The 17,269-nt window shown below is 37.5% G+C and overlaps 1 protein-coding gene across 1 annotated transcript in view; it reads left to right on the top strand.

Annotated features, from left to right (window-relative positions):
- Positions 1 to 17,269, top strand: part of LOC107464665 (uncharacterized) — a gene marked incomplete in the record, with an annotated part of 23,031 nt that overhangs the window by 5,288 nt on the left and 474 nt on the right. Inside the window, 26 exon segments of the mRNA XM_052259419.1 lie at positions 1 to 30; positions 139 to 319; positions 778 to 969; positions 1,078 to 1,121; positions 1,366 to 1,422; positions 2,016 to 2,112; positions 2,774 to 2,946; positions 3,035 to 3,248; positions 3,363 to 3,488; positions 3,613 to 3,702; positions 5,512 to 5,628; positions 5,792 to 5,872; positions 6,213 to 6,320; positions 6,427 to 6,596; positions 7,113 to 7,191; positions 7,279 to 7,353; positions 7,805 to 7,902; positions 7,996 to 8,103; positions 8,840 to 8,897; positions 9,003 to 9,230; positions 9,372 to 10,578; positions 10,655 to 13,977; positions 14,061 to 14,294; positions 14,400 to 14,642; positions 15,244 to 15,321; positions 15,669 to 17,269. Of these exon segments, the coding sequence (XP_052115379.1) occupies positions 1 to 30; positions 139 to 319; positions 778 to 969; positions 1,078 to 1,121; positions 1,366 to 1,422; positions 2,016 to 2,112; positions 2,774 to 2,946; positions 3,035 to 3,248; positions 3,363 to 3,488; positions 3,613 to 3,702; positions 5,512 to 5,628; positions 5,792 to 5,872; positions 6,213 to 6,320; positions 6,427 to 6,596; positions 7,113 to 7,191; positions 7,279 to 7,353; positions 7,805 to 7,902; positions 7,996 to 8,103; positions 8,840 to 8,897; positions 9,003 to 9,230; positions 9,372 to 10,578; positions 10,655 to 13,977; positions 14,061 to 14,294; positions 14,400 to 14,642; positions 15,244 to 15,321; positions 15,669 to 17,269 (9,012 nt within the window).

Raw genomic sequence — 17,269 nt, forward strand, 5'->3', positions numbered from 1 at the left:
GGAGTTTTTTGGTGAGATAGAAGTTCACAAGTATGTTCCTTTTATCTCTTCTATTTTCATGATCGATTGTAGTTGATATTTATTAATTTGTGTTCCCCTGCTTGTTTTAAAAACTTGCTTTACTACTTGGATATTTAGGGAAAAACTTGATGATGTATTCAAAATCAAGAGGGAAAGGTGGAAGGGTTTCAATAGATATGTGAAGGAGTTCCATAAAAGAAAAGAACGTACGCATCGTGAGAAGATCGATAGAATCCAACGGGAAAAGATTAATTTGTTGAAAATAAATGACGTGGAGGGTTATTTGAGGATGGTGAAGGTAGGTCTATTTTTTTAGTATTTGGCTTCTTTAAAAGTTCACAGGTTTGTAAAGTGCAGAATTATGGGAATGGATCCTCTCAATTTTTTTTTAACAATTGAGGAAGTAAAGTGTGATCTCTCACTATTAATTTTTATAAGTGGGACCAAGAGAAAACATGAGAGAGAGAGAGCATTGAAGGGTTATAGATTACACTTTACTTCCTCAATTTTTTTTAACAATTGAGAGGATCTATTCCCGAGTTAAGCACCTTGGATCATTTAGTGGGTTCCAAACACATGGAGGATGTTGATCCAATGGTGTGTCTAACCTGTCACTTCTGCACTTTACCAACTTGTGCACAGACGTCAAATCCTTCTTTTTTTTAAATAAATAAATAAATAAATATACATAGTTATATTGCTGAGGTCAAAGTTTGCATGCCCTAAATAATGAAATCTATTTAATGTTTATAATAGGATGCAAAGTCAGATCGCGTAAAGCAACTTCTTAAAGAGACTGAGAAATATCTTCAAAAGCTTGGGTCTAAGCTACAGGAAGCAAAGTCTGCAGCAGGACGCTTTGGGCAAGATGATGAGGCAGGAAGTTACAGTTTTCCTGAGAATGGTCAGACTAATTCGGAAAATGAGGATCTGAGTGACCAAGCAAAGGCAAGTAGTCTTCCCTCAGCTATTCCCCACCCCAATGAAAAAAATGGTTCCTTTCATTGTAATATTAAATATTACATTTCACTCATCTATTCCAATTTTGTTTTACAGCATTATATGGAAAGTAATGAGAAGTATTATATGATGGCTCACAGGTATTAGTTCTGTTTGTTTGTGCTTGTCTAGAGAAGGTCATGTTCTACCATAGGTTTATGAAAAGTTGCACGTCGTTTGAGGCTGGGGAGTTTCAATAATTTATGTGTTATCCTGAAAATTTTTTAAGTGTTTATTGTCTATTTATTCAATTAATCATCCATAGATATACTTTTTGAATTTTCTACTATGTTGAGTAATGAGTGGTATCCCTGCTCCATTCTAAGTGAAATTTATGTTCTGCAGCATAAAGGAGAGCATTGCAGAGCAGCCATCTTGTTTACAGGGTGGAAAATTGAGGGAGTATGTTAAATTCTTCTCCTTCTACTGCATGCAATTCAGTCTTATAAGTTTGTGTCTTCTATTGAGGCTCAATCTTGATTGCTTTTGTTGAGTGCTAGTGTTATTGTATACTTTTGTGTTGTCTTTGATCTTGTACGGGGTTGTGCTTTTTCACACATTATTATTATTATTATTATTATTATTATTATTATTATTATTATTATTATTATTATTATTTGACATTTAAGCATTGAGTTTGATGTTAAGTGATTACAATTTGTATAATTTTGCATTGTCTTTGATCTTGTCTGGGATTGTATTTTTCCTTGCAGTAATATTATTATTATTTGCTGACAAGCAAGTTTTATGGGATATGATAGATGTTTGGTATTTATTTGGTGTAAAGCTCATGATTTGTATAGAAGGCTTTCTGTTTATTGAGAGACTGGAAAGCTATGCTTTATAGATAAATATTTTGTTTTGTTTTGCTTTTGTATCTTCGTCTTAATGAAATTCTTTTTTTAATCCAAAAATATTTATTATTAATTAATTAATATTGCTTGACAGTCAAGCAGTGAGTTTGATGTTCTTTATGATTGCAATTATGTCTTTAGATATCAAATGAATGGCTTGAGGTGGCTGGTTTCGTTGTACAACAATCATTTAAATGGAATCCTTGCTGATGAAATGGGACTGGGTAAAACGGTCCAGGTAACCAGTTCTTTTAGCTAAGAAACTTAATATCCTTGGCTGGGTTTCTATTTTTTTTATTTAATTCCTTGTTAGGTTTTTGCATTGCGCAATAGCTGTTTTCTCATGGAACAACTTGTTTAGCATCTTTGATGATTGTCGGGTGTGCCCTGCAACCCTAGATCAATTTCTTTTGACTAGGTTTTGGGGTTTGGTAGTAGAAAAGAGGCAAAATTTTTGGGCCAATGTTCAGTTTTCTTCACTGTTTGGACTATTTGGTTAGACCGTAATGCACACACCGTCACTGATAAGCATGTTTTACGGGATGGAATCAGATGCCTGGCATCTTGTTGGTGTAAAGCTCATGATCTTTATAGGTGACTTTACCTCTTAAACATGTGAGAATGGAAAAGCTATGCTTTATAGATAAAATTTTGGTTTTTGTGCTTTTGCTTCTTTACTGGGGATCCCTTGTCCTCATCTTAATGAAATTCTTTTTTTATCAAAAAAAAAGAAAAATCCTTGTTACGTTTTTCTTCTTGTTAGTTTGTCATTTACTATCTTTATCACTCTGAATACTGTTTTTCTGTTATATGTTAAGATTATGGATCATGCACTAGTATGTTGGAAGAGCTTGTGTATATACTTCTATATAAAATCTTAATACCCTTGTATTTTATAGGTTATTTCTCTAATTTGCTACCTGATGGAAACAAAAAATGACAGAGGGCCATTCCTTGTTGTCGTTCCCTCTTCAGTTCTACCTGGTTGGGACTCTGAAATTAGTTTCTGGGCTCCTGTTATTCATAAAATTGTCTATGCTGGTCCACCAGAGGAGAGGCGTCGGTTATTCAAGTAATGGATTTCAATTATCAAATCTACTCTGTTTATTTTATTTCTTATACCTTGATGAATGCTCCTTAGCAATGCTTTCATGTTTCAGGGAAAGGATTGTTCATCAGAAATTTAATGTTCTGTTGACTACATATGAATATTTGATGAACAAGCATGATAGACCCAAGCTCAGTAAAATACATTGGCACTATGTAATAATCGATGAAGGCCACCGGATAAAGAATGCGTCATGCAAGTTAAATGCTGAGTTGAAACATTATCATAGCTCTCACAGATTGCTTTTAACTGGAACACCATTGCAGGTTCTTCCCATCCCACCCTCTCTCTCTCTCTCTCTCTCATACACACCCGCACGCACGCACTCATGAATTTTGAATATTGTTGTAATATTATTACTTTCTTTGTTTGATTTGCAGAACAATCTCGAAGAACTATGGGCATTACTTAATTTTTTATTACCAAACGTATTCAATTCATCAGAGGACTTCTCTCAATGGTTTAACAAGCCATTTGAGAGTAATGGGGATAACTCACCTGATGAAGTAAGTTCTGGATAATTTCTGTTTTGATATATTAAGTGAAGTTTGTTTTTCACCTTTTGACACTGCTTATTTTTGTATACTTTCAAACCTTGATGTCACTGATTTTCGCATAATTATTGTGTAGGCTTTACTATCTGAAGAGGAGAATCTCTTGATCATAAATCGTCTTCATCAAGTTCTAAGGCCATTTGTCCTCCGGAGGCTGAAACATAAGGTTAATAATATCTGACTCTATGCTTATTAAGCTTGGTTTAGTTTCTGCTCTTCGTTGAGTTTTCTTTATACTATCACCATGCTTGATTCTTATGATTAAACTTCCATAGCTAATGACTCTTGTTTCAACTTTTGTAATCACATTCGCTCCTAATAGTAATCTGTGAATTAAATATATGAGTAAACCACCATTTTGGTTCTTACAAGATTTAGTTTTTGACAAAATGGTCTGTGAAAGAAAGAAATGATATCTTAACCCGTCAAAACAAAATGTGCCAAAAATAAGAGATATACTGTAAAGATGGTTCTGGAGATTAGTTTTTGAGGTTATTTTTTGCAAACCTGTTCACAAAAAAAAAAAAAAATCTTTTGGTCCTTCAAATTTGGTGATTTTGTTCTAAGTGGATTTATTTTGGTGATATTGTTTGTAAATCCTTTTTTTTATTTATTCCAATGGCAAAAAATTTAAAAAATAAAAAAGGGTTTTGAGATCAAATTTTGTCTGTGTTTTTGGTATGCAGCTTCTACATAATTATCCAAATGTTAATAGAAATGATTGGATCAAATACACGAGTCATTTGCCACTTGTGAAAAAATAATAGTATATTTTGTCAAACTGAGATAATCTTTTGGGGGCTGAGATTTCATTTCTTTCTATCGGAGGACCTTTGTCAAAAATTGAATCTTTTAGGGGCCAAAATGATGTTTTATAATAAATATATATACCTCTTCATGCATATATTAATAATTGTTTTATAATTTTGGGTTTACTTTAGGCCTTAGTTTCTTTGCATGTTATCATTCATAAACACTCCGAGAAGGTCTAGCAGTATAAGAACTATGGAACATTACTTACCAAAGATATGTGACAATCAGCAGTCTATGCTGCTTGTACATTGTGTGTAATGAGGAGTTAAGTATCATAAAGTAAAGTTTTCCAAACTTTACAAGACGTCTAGCAATATAAGAGGTACGGCTCTTTATTACCAAAGATATTTTACAATCTGCAGTCAGGTGCTGCTCATACATTCTTGAACTGGAATGTGGAATAATAAAGCAAACTTTTCCACACTGCATTTATTTTTTGAGATATGCTAGTGTTATGATGAATTTCTGGTAGAATATCGAATTATGTTCAGTATCAGTGGATGTTATGTACCCAAATAGTAGAGGAGGAGTGGGAATAGAAAGTTCCAAGCCAGTAGGGAAGCCAATTTCTCCTCTGCCCTTGCACTACACTAGAAGGAAGAGAGTGGAGGGTAGAATAGGAAAGACTGGGGAAGAGAATATTCATGTAACTGATTTGCCACATGGCACTGTTAGTGGGGAAAACGTGAAAATGGGTCAGGAAGGATGTTTTAACGGAGTTTGATGATTGGATGAGGAGAGTATAAGTATTAGCAAAATAGAGAGAGAGAGAGAGGTAGACTTTTGGAAAAGGAATTCAGATTAGGCTAGGAGAGAGGCTGGCTCTCCAACCCTTTGCCATTTCTACCTTACCGTTCTATTGTATTTTCTGCACTTTCTTAGTTCACTAATACTACGTCGGGTGAATTCATCTTGATTCACTTCCTATTTCCCTTCAATTCTGTTTCTGTGTGTGAATTAATTCATCTCAGGTACCAGTTGTTACAGTGGGATTAGATGGCTTGATATATATGTAAAATATGTTGTGTGTTATTCAAGTCATATGCTGCATTTCTTTTGGTAATGACGACTTCATAATGTGATTCTTTGAAACTGCAATCTAACGTATGTGTGTTACTAGTGTTGGTTTGTTAATGTTCCTCCACTTTTCAATTTATTGTAGGTTGAAAATGAACTGCCTGAAAAGATTGAGAGACTTATAAGATGTGAGGCTTCTGCTTATCAGAAACTTTTGATGAAAAGGGTGGAAGAAAATCTAGGTTCTATTGGCACTACAAAGGTATCATCTCTATTACAATATATTGTGTTGGAAGTTTTGTTTTTACACTTTTCAGTAGTGGAGTGAGGCCAACCTCTTCTTTTCATTTTAAATAGAGGAGATTCTCCGCTTGCTATACACATTTAGTTACTCAGGTGGTCTAATTGAAATTCTCAATTGTTAGGCTCGATCAGTACACAACTCTGTTATGGAGCTTCGTAATATTTGCAATCATCCATATCTCAGCCAGCTTCATGCAGAAGAGGTATATATTTATTTGTATTTGGTTCTTATCTATATCAATATATTTTGGGCTACTTGAATCACGATCTAACCTCATCTAACGTAGAAAATGGATCTTATAGGATTTGAATTGTAAACAAAATGATATTTCTATTTTTATGTATTTATTTACTTGAAAAAATTGAAACATTAAGATTGAAGAATGCCAGTTCAAAACTGGGCAGAAAATTGTTCTGGTAACATTCATAACATATTTTAAAAATGGGTTTCTTTCAACTGTTTGAAATAATTTACTTAGTTTATTTGACTACATTAGCAAGATATCATGTTCTAGGAGGATGTCTGACTTCTGCCTTCTGTAGGTGGATAACTTCATGCCTAAGCATTATTTGCCACCGATTATTAGACTTTGTGGGAAGCTTGAGACGCTGGATCGTTTGTTACCTAAATTGAAAGCAGCAGATCATCGGGTATGGAATATTGTGTAGTAATATATGGCTATTTCTGAGAATTAGATGTCTATTTGCAATATTAGATGCTGGAATCTAATTTCCATCATTGTCAATGTTTTCTCAGGTTCTTTTCTTTTCAACAATGACCAGGCTTCTGGATGTTATGGAGGAATACTTAAGCTTAAAACAGTATCGATACCTCCGATTGGATGGGCATACAACAGGAAGTGATCGTGGTGCCTTAATTGACTTATTTAACCGAGCCGACTCTCCATATTTTATTTTCTTACTCAGGTATGTTGTACTTATGTAAATTTGAGTACTATTTTTTGCTTTAACATTTTACCTTTATGGGAACTCATATTATTAAACGTGCATTTTAATCTGATTTTGGAGATTATTGATTTGCATGGGAAGCAAAAAATGTTTATTCTTTAATCCACTGTTTCATGTGTTGTTGGTTGTTAGTCTGATCCTACTAGCATATTGCTGTTCACCTATTGGGTCTGCTTTTTGATGGAAGACCTCCTACTGCAGTCATATAACTGGGTCCAAGTCATGAGGCATCTTTCTGTTGCTGACGACTCATGATTTCAATTGAATTCAGCTTGAAAATATTTTGCAATGTTGTAATTTATTTTAGGTTGTTGGTTTTTAGCATGCTTGGTTCCTCCTCTTCGCATATATTTGTTCAATTGGTTTTGGTTATAATCTTAAGGACATTACAAACGAGGCCTGAGTATTGTTGAGTCCTTGATTAGATCAAATTACTTATCTATAGTAATGCTGTCTTTGATTTAATGTGACAAGTATTCGAGCTGGTGGTGTTGGAGTGAATCTTCAAGCTGCTGATACGGTGATCCTATTCGACACTGACTGGAACCCACAGGCAATGGAAATTCTTCATATGATTTTCTATGTTATGTTGCCATTTTTGCCGACTATTTCTGATATTTCTTTGTTAGAAATATTTTAGGTTGATCTGCAAGCACAGGCAAGAGCTCATAGAATTGGTCAAAAGAGGGATGTTCTAGTTCTTCGGTTTGAGACAGTTAGTACCTTCCCCCTTTTGACTTACTATTTAGCGTTGCGAGGGCAATAGTTCATATGATTGTTTCTTAAACTTAAAACCCATTATTGGCCTCGTGGTGTATGCATCATTTAATCTTTTGCGAGTAGGAGAGCTGAACTCAGTTTGATTGGTACTGCTTTGAACCACAATTGTTTGTTTGTTTGCTGTTGAATAAGGGTTTGGTTCTCCAGAAAATTTACTTGTTATTACTTATGCTCTATGAAATCATGTGGAGTTACCCATTTTGTGATTATGACTGGTATTATAACACCTTGCCAAAGGTGTTTTAGCCTTTCCTCTCTCTCTACCTGCTTAATTGGATAATTGCTTGATAATTGTCGGTAGTAGTGTTTGATGGTGACCAACATAGATGTGGTGGTATGTTTTTCATAGTAGCTAAAGTTTCTTCCTCTGCTTACTATGCATCAAGGTTCAAACTGTTGAAGAACAAGTTAGAGCTTCAGCGGAGCACAAACTTGGTGTTGCTAACCAGAGTATAACTGCTGGCTTTTTTGACAATAATACAAGGTAGGAAAAGACATAGTACATGTTATAAGTGAATATTCCATTACTGCGTTTTGAGTTAGCTCTGAATTTTCTTTTCCCTTTTGTTTGTTGTAGTGCTGAAGATCGAAGGGAATACTTGGAATCGCTTCTCCGCGAGTGTAAGAAAGAGGAAGCTGCACCTGTTCTGGATGATGATGCGTTAAATGATATCTTGGTCCGCAGGTCTTAACTTTTCAGTTTTTCGCAATCTATGCATCTATGATGGCTTGATACATCTCCCTGTGTTTCTTACGAGTAACAGTTGTGGCCTTGTTGACCACACTATTTTTACTTTTACCTATCTTCATAGGTGACATTTTTTAAAAAATGACAACTTAGTGGGTGTAGTTTGAGTGTTATTTCTTTGTTAAAAAAAATTATGGGAAGAAATCGTACCGATAAAGGATAAGATATCCTATACAAAAGGAGCAGCTAATGCCTAAAAGGATCAACTTTGATATCAGCTAGAAAACCATATTAGGCAGACTATGAGCCGAGCACCAAAGGGAAACTTAAAAAAGTATTTTATCCCAAATTGGTGGCTATTATGCTATACTGGACATCCTGTTTAAATGTCTATGCAGCTCTTCACTATCTTCAGACATGTTATTTCTGTACTATAGTCATTTCAGTATTCTAACTTATCTGTGTTTGCTGCTTTTAATCATGTGTTACTTTCTATACTAGCCTTGTAGCCCTTTAACTAGCTTGTGTCTGCTGTGCTGGTCTATTTTAGTTCTAGGATTGTTGTGCTGTCAATTCTGTGATTATGCTAGAGCTCTTGTTTTGGCATGAAAGTAACTTCAGAACTACTTTGTAATTCAGCTTTTTAAACCGCAGTTCTTCTTTCCGCCAAATAATTTTTCAAAGGCTGAAGGGAAGAAAAGGTGTTTGACTAAAATGTTGACTTTGTTGGCAGTGAGGCGGAGTTAGATGTGTTTGAAGCTGTTGACAAAAAAAGGAAGGACGATGAGCTGGTATAATACTGATTACTTTCTTGGGTTTTCCCTGCTAAAATACTGCCTTTTTTTGGCTGTTCGTTTCATGGGGATTTGATCGGAACTCTGAAAAATAAACTGCAGGCTGCATGGAAAAAATTAGTGGTTGGGCAGGCAACTGGTGGTTCTGATCTTATTCCACCCCTTCCCTCTCGTCTTGTTACTGATGAAGACCTGAAACAGTTCTTTGAAGCAATGAAGATATCTGATGTTTCCAAGGGCGAGGTAGAATCTAATGGAGTAAAGAGAAAGAGTGGAAATGTTTGGGGTCTTGATATTCAACATTATGGCAGGGGAAAGCGTGCAAGAGAGGTTTGTTTATATTTTGCATTATGTTAGGTTGTGTGAACAGTTGTATTTTTTACCTAGTTCAGATACTACACTCTACATTATCGTGAACTATATACTGTTTAGTATCCCATCTAATTGCTTATTGCCGTGTACAAATGATAGGAACGTTCCTATAAAGAGCAGTGGACAGAGGAGGAGTTTGAGAAGATGTGTCAAGTTGAATCTCCAAGTTCACTCAAAGTAAAGGAAGTGGCTGGGATAAGTTTTCCAGCAAATGTTGCCAGCTCTGTTGTTACTACTTCTAACACACAACCTACAGCTACAGTTTCAGCAGCCCCAATACCAATGTTGCCATCTGTGGAGAGCTTGCCTGTCCAGCAAATCAAAGAAGTAATTCCGCCAGCCAAACGTGGTCGTGGAAGGCCAAAAAGAATAGCTTCAGATAAGCCACCAGCTGTAGTGGTACCTCAGGCTACTTTTACAACCATTGAAATAGAGAAGCAGTTACCGAAAGGAACTGAGCTTGAACAAATAACGTCTTCAGTTCCTCATTCTGCTGAAGTTGGGGCTGTGATGCAGTCTGATACAATAGTTGCTCATAATGCACAGCCTGTCATTCCTATCAATGCTGTTCCACCAAATTCTCAGCCAGTTGCCGCTGCTGTTTCTGTACAGTTGCAAGCAGGAGGCCAAGGGAGGAAACCACATGGTGCTGAAGGGACTAGACGTAGGGGAAAGAAGCAGGCCATGGTTTCTCCTCCTATCACTGGTGGTCCTGATTTGAAGATAAGTGAGCAATTCCAAAATCAACACGGGAGTCCACCTTTAGATAAAATTATCTCCCCGAGTGATGCTGCCAGCAATAATGATGCAGCACACCATCCAACTACCATCTCGGCTGCTGCTAATTTAAATAGTGGAAATGATCATTTGGGTGCTGAAATTGTTCTGAATGCTAAGCAACCACCTCCTTTATGCACCTTGGTTGAAACTGACGAAACTCATCCCTCTGTACAGATGGAGCAAGGCAAGGTGAAAAATTGTAAGTCACAAACTGGAGCAGGAGCTCCCAGGCGGAGGGGGAAGAAACAGGCAACAATATCACCACCAATTCCAAATGTTCCAGATCACCAGGATTCAAATTCAAATCCAAATCTGCAAATTTTGTCGAGCAGCATATCAGGTGGCAAAGCCACTGAACAAAAAGGCTTGCTAGATAAAAATATTAAAGATTCAAAGTGTGTTATCCTAGATCAACCGTCTCAGATCCTCGGTGAGCAGGATTTAAAGCCAAGGGAGCAGTCAGATGATTCATCCAAGCAGACAGTGCTTCTGTCTTCTAGTGAACATGGTACAATAAAATCACCAGGTGAATTTTATTGAACTGTGGTATTGTAGTTCTAACTTACTAAAATTTACATTAACTGAAGAATTTCTTTTTGCAGGTTCAGACTTAGAGAAGGTTAATAATCCAGATGTTTGTGATTCTTATGTGGAGAAGGTTAAATCTTCTGAAATTAACTCATCCAAGATTGAAGTCTCAGAGAATTCAGGGAGTGGAGTTTTACTTACCACAACACCTACCGTGGTGATCGAGGATCAACATTTGGGGGACAGAACTCATCAAGTTGCTGAAATTTCGAAAAGCGTATCTTCAATTGTTGGCACTTCAACTACTTCTCTTGCTGCTAATGCAACTAGAGAAAGCATTACTGATGCTTTAGATCCTCTGACTGCAAAGGCTGTTCCCAGTACCCCATTAAGCATTGTTCAAGCTTCTGATTCTACACATTCTCCCTCACTTGAATCTATGCCAGCCAAAAGGCAACCCCGTAAAGCTCAAAATAGAGCGGAAGCACCTCGGCGTAGTGGTAGAAAATCAGCTTCGATGTTGCCTGCTGTTCCTGTAGCTCCATCTGATCAGGATCCCAATTTGATTCATGATGCCCAGAATTCATCTAGGGATTCATTGGTTGGTAAAGCTGCCAATGCTACTCAAGCTCAAGCTTTAGAGATTCTTTTGCCCAGTGGAGTACCTGTCCATGATTCGAAAAGAAAAGAGAGAGCAACCAATTCTACCGCAAGTAAGCAGCAGAAAGTTGCATCAACAAGGATTGACAGTGCAGCTGTATCCTCAGATAAGATTACTGCTTTTGGGCGAAATCAAAATGTTAATGACTTTGCTCGGGTGATGAGGGAAGTTTTCTCTGGAACTTGTTTGCCAAAACCTAAAGCACAGGATTCTGTTGGGAGTGAAGATAAGAGTACAACTTTTGTACATGTAACGACTAAAGCTGCAATTGCCTCTAATAACCAGAGCTTGGAAGATAAAGCATGTTGTGAAATACCTACAACTGGAGCTGCATGTTCTACTTCAGATGTTTCAGTGCATCTTCGTGAAAAACATTCAGAGGTATCAAATGTGCAGGATCTGGAGTGTGGAGCAAGTTTAGATATGCCAACTACTGGAGTAATGAACCTGATGCAAGGCACTCTACCTAATGGGGATGAGCAGATCTCTGCTAGTACATATGATAACAAGATAACTACTGTTGAAAACAAACGTTATTTCAGTCCGCCTGAAACCAGTGGCTGTGATGATGTTAAAGCAAAAGATGAACAAGCACAAGTTTATGTTCAAAACTTAAGTATTCAGGGTAAAATGGAGGTTCCTGATGCGATTCCAGTTATTACTTCGCCAAAGACTGGCTCTTCTGAGAAACTTCCTACTGGTGATGGCCTTGTTGATTCTGGCATAGGAGATTTCACCCATCAGTTAAGTATATCAAAAATTTCTCCTAGTGGTAAACTTCATTTGGTAATTGATCATAATCTTGGGGACCAATCCAAGCCTTCCATAGAGAAGTCATCTTCATCCCTTAATATTTGTGGCACAGGACATGAAACAGCTGCAATGAAACCAGAACATTCTAGCACTAGTACTGAATCTACTCAGGCTAATACCTACAGTCAGGGTGTTTCACCCACAGAAGGACCTCCTGGTTTTACGGAGCACACTTTGGATACAAAATTGGATCTTACAGAAATATCCCAAAAGCCTTCACCTCGTGATTGTGAACATGCTGAAATGTTGGGTGATCAGCAACAAGAGACCCCATCTAGTACTGCAATTACCCCTCTCTCAATGGAAATGGTAGTTTCTAGTGTTCCTAGAGATCCTGAAAATTTTGGAAGTGAAAGTAAGTCTTCTTTACATGCTTCTGTCGAAGTCTCTTTCGATGATGGGACTGGTGGGGATGAAGTTTCTGCATCAGCTGACCATGATAGAAATAGTATTCCAAAACCTCCAAAATTTAGCTTGGATCCAGTTTCTGCTTCTGTTTCTGAAATGGCATGTTCTGTTAGCCCCAAAGCTGATAAAGCTGAACAGTATCAAGATGCATTAAAATTTTCGGATTTGCGTGAGGCTTCGTTGCTTGAGAGCTGTCCTGAATCACTCTGCAAGGGAAAAAGGGATGAAGGGAACTCGATATGCAAAGAACTTTCTTTTGCAGTTAAACAACATATCAGCTCTGTTCCCCAAGAAAATATGGTACCCTCTCCTGTTGGCAGTTCGAAGGATGATTTATCTCAGATTCACTCTATGATAGATGCATCAAATAATGACAGTATTAAGCATCTAGTGGAAGAAAAACCAGTGTGTCAATCTGACACTGATAAAGTATTGTTGCAACGACCTTCGAGCTCGGAAGATGAAGTGAACAATTTAGCGGGTGTTTCTGGGGTGAGCAGCCTTGTAGAGGCAACTGTATCTGAAACTTCAGTTCTGCCCTGTTCAACCTTGGTGAACAAGCAAAATGGAAACTCATCTGCAACATCTCTAGTTTGGAGTTCAGAATCTTTCGAGGAGTCAATGGAAAAGGGTGTGGCTGGTAACTCTGGAATCCAGGAGGAAGCAGATGTTAATATGGTAGAAACCAATGTTCCATTGGAATCTGAGGATTTACATGTGAAGGGTGTAAAGGGTGATGTTCTGCCAGACACTGTAGATTTGCCCACCTGCTTGATGACAAAGGAAAGTAACATAGAAGGCTCATCTGCAAGAGGACTTTCTGTCAGTTCATCGTCATCTGATGAATTTAACGATTCTAAGGTTGAGCTTGGTGACAAAGATGTCTCTCAGGCTGGTGGATCTCTCACTACATCTGGAGATAATATATCAAAGATTAAGGAAGAAGGGATCAATTGTTCATCTGATAAAGATGGCTCACAAGGGCAATCAGTTTCTCCAAGGATACCTGTGTGCTCTGATGATTCATGTGAAAAATTGGATGTTCCTCAAGTTGACCCAAAAAGAACTATCTCTGGTACTGTCCTGGCTTGCTTGTCTCAAGTAAAAGAAGAAAAAGTAGGTGTACCATGTGATACTGAATTAGTTGCAAGGTCTACACCAGAGTGTGATATGGAAGGATCGAAGGCAGATCAGAGTAATACAGTTTTGCAAGTGAATAAGTCGCCTTCAAAGTCCCCCGAGACTGTTGATCAATCTGTGGAGGGTGAGCTGCCATTGGTAAATGGGGAAAGTGCAGTAATTGGGAGTAGTAACCAAATTGATGCTTGTCAGGTTTCTCAGGAAGATTCAGAAAAGCTTACTTCTCAAAATATGGTTGTACCATCATCTTGCTCACTAATGGAGCAAGACAATGTTGATGTGTCATCTGACAAGGGTCCTCTCTGTAGTCCACTAGCATTGGGTGAACCAAGAGATCCTTTGATTGTAGAGGACAGTCATAGGGATGGCACCAATGTATGTTGTTTTCCACATATATGGCTATTCGTACATCTGGCTATAGTTCTCCTGCCAATTATGTATTGATCTCATTTATGCAGGGTTCTGAAGCAAATCCATCACCCCAACAGGAACAAGAATATCCTGAAGCTGAGATCGGTGATCACAGGACAACTGATTTTGATGGGGTTGATCCAGAACTGTTGTCCAAAAACATGGAATTGCTTTCTTCCTTAGGAATGGAGCAAGATAAAGTCGATGTATTATCATACCCACTAGCTACCACAGAACCAAAGGATTGTTTGACTCAAGAGGATTGTGATGATAGTAATGAGGTATGGTGTTTCCTACCTACTAGCATGCTGATATGGTTATTAACTTATTATCCTTACATACAATCATTTCTTCTGGGACCGATTGGAAATGCATCAATTCTGCAGGCATCAAATCCTTCTGTAGCTCAAATTGACCATCAGGTGGAGGCATCTGATGATGTTGCTGGGGATGGGGATAATGCGGAAAGGCTTCCATTAAAGAACATCAATATCCCTTCAGAGTCCTTGATGATCGAGGAAATGAAGGTTGATGGTTCGTCTGTTAAGGTCTCACTCTGCAGTCTGCCTGCACCAGGGGATCCAAAAGTTTGTTTGACTGGGGGGAGGAGCTGTAGCAAAGTCATTGAGGTAAGCCTTTTTTACCCATATTATTATATACTAGATTAAGACCCGTGCGATATGCGGAGAGTTAAATTAATTATACTATATAGTATAGACTTAAAATGCTAGTGTTTAGGGATAGATTGGATAATTTGTAAATTAATGTTAAACTTGAAAGCTAATTTGTAAAAATATTGTACAGTGCATTTTATATATGATTCAATATAACTATTCAACAAAAAAGAAATACAAAGGAAAATATAGAGTTTTAATGTAGATAATAATTGTATTTAACTATTACTTTTTAATCCAATTGAGTATTTATATGTATTAAATTAATTGATTAAGTTTAAAATTTTGTTTAGTGGCATATCAAAATTCATTTAAATTTTGTAACGGTTGATGATAAATGACATATTAATACTATATAGAAATCTAATTATTTTTTATATTGCAAAAATGCAAAATTGCCATGTTTGCAAAATTGCTGAAGTGACAAAAATACAAAAAAGCAATATAGCATAAGGTCATTTCTATTATACGTTGGTATCAATCTTTATATGATATAAATAGATAGATAGATACTATAGTGATTCTCCCCCGTAACCCCATGGAATTATTTCTGCAGGTTCCCACCACTAAAGAAATAATGGTGCAGGAGTCCTTTGATTCTGGAGCTGAGATGGATAATCAAAGCGAGTCACAGGTTGGTTCCCCCTTTAGACCCAAACTTCTGTCTTGGTTTTACAGGTCAGTGGGTTGATTTTATGTTTAATGTAATCAATTAGCTATGTATTCATCTATTCATAATATTTAAGTGGACTCGGTTTACACATATACTCGTTTTTAGTATCCTGCTTTGCCAAAAATATTTACCACTGTTTCTGTTCTGATGATGCTTTATGTTTGGAATCAGTACATTATAGAAATTGGGTCAGAATTTTGTACACATCCAGCATTTATGGTCTGATTTCCATAAAGGAAAAAAAGAATACGTATTTGATCTGTTGTTTCCATTAACCTCTGGTTTGTGATTCTGTCTGTGCATCCCAGGTTGATGGGATACCAGTAGATGATGAAGCCAGATGTTTGGCTGTGTCTGTCACTACAGCAGAGGGAAAAAATGAGGTGGAGGTCTTGCCTGATGAGGGTCCACAAAGAATCTTCAAAGTGCAGGATAATGTGTCAAGAGAGTTGACTGATGAGGATGAGGCAGACAAGAGTCAAGTCCCAGTTTCCTCAGCATCAGTTGTGAATGTGGAAGATTTAGTTGATGGCACAGGAAGAATGCAGGTGACGGAAGAATCTGAAGCTGTTGTAAGTGATGATGGAATGGATGCTACTCTTAGGTTCTCAGCAGTGCAAGAAACAGCATCAATTGATGTGTTTTGCACTTCAGCAGCGTTGAGTGAACATGTAGAGAGCTTGTCTAAGAAAGGTTTTGTTGTCCCCCCTATTGTGAATCCTGACATCAAAGAATCTGAAGCTGGTGTTATTAACCAGGGAAATAAAATTGCACAAGACAATGAATTGAAAGACGTCGAACATGTGGAGAGCTTTTCTGAGAAGGATATAGTTGCTAAATCTTCCCCAAATCTTGATGCCAAAGAATCTAATAACCTGGAAACTCAAGCTGGGCAAGATGATGCATTGAAAGACACGGAAAGTGTGGAGAGCTTTTCGGAGAAGGATGTAGTTGGCAACTCTTCTACAAACTGTGATGCCAAAGAATCTGAAGCTTCTGTTACAAACCAAGGAAATGATATCATGCAAGATGATGAACTCAAAGACAGAGAATCTGAAGCTCCTGTTACAAATCAAGGAAATGATATTGTTCACAATGACAAATTGAAAGATGTCAAACACTTGGAGAGCTTGCCGGATAAAGATTCATTTGGCAACTTGCCAGCAAATCTTGACAGTAAAGATTTTGAAGGTGCTGTTACAAACCAGGGAGATCAAATAATGCAAGATGACAGGTTAAAAGATGTCAAACCTACGGAGACCTCGCCTGAGAAGGATTTAGTTGGCAACAATCCAGCAAATCTAGATATTAAAGAATTTGAGGGTGCTGTTACCAGTCAGGGAGATCAAATTGTGTACAATGATGAATTGAGAGACGTTGAACATGTGGTGAGCTTGTTGGATAAGGATTCGGCTGGCAACTCTTCGGCAATTCTCAACATTAAACAACCCGAAGATGCTTTTACAAAGCAACGAGATGAAATCATGCAAGACGTCAACCACGGGGAGAGCTTTCCAGAGAAGGATTTAGTTGGCAATTCTACAGCAACTATAGACCCTAAAGAATCTGAAGGTGCTGTTACAAACCAGGGAGATCAAATTATGCAAGACGACGAATCAAAAGAAGTCTCAGAGAAGTGGTTAGTTGGCAACTCTACCGCAAATATTGATCCTAAAGAATCAGGTGCTGTTACAAATCAGGGGGATCAACTTATGCAAGGTGAGGAGTCAAAAGACATCCTACGTGTGGAGAGCTTGCCGGAGAAGGATATAGTAGGCAGTTCTCCAGCAGCTAAAGAATCTGAAGCTGATGTTACTGAAGCCATGCATGAAGATGCCTTGAAACACTTGGAGACTCCGCCTTCTCCGAAAACAGAGGAAAGAATTACTGAGAGCTCCTGTGAGAAGGA

The sequence above is a fragment of the Arachis duranensis genome, chromosome 1, assembly GCF_000817695.3.
Source record: "Arachis duranensis cultivar V14167 chromosome 1, aradu.V14167.gnm2.J7QH, whole genome shotgun sequence".
NCBI lineage: Eukaryota > Viridiplantae > Streptophyta > Magnoliopsida > Fabales > Fabaceae > Arachis > Arachis duranensis.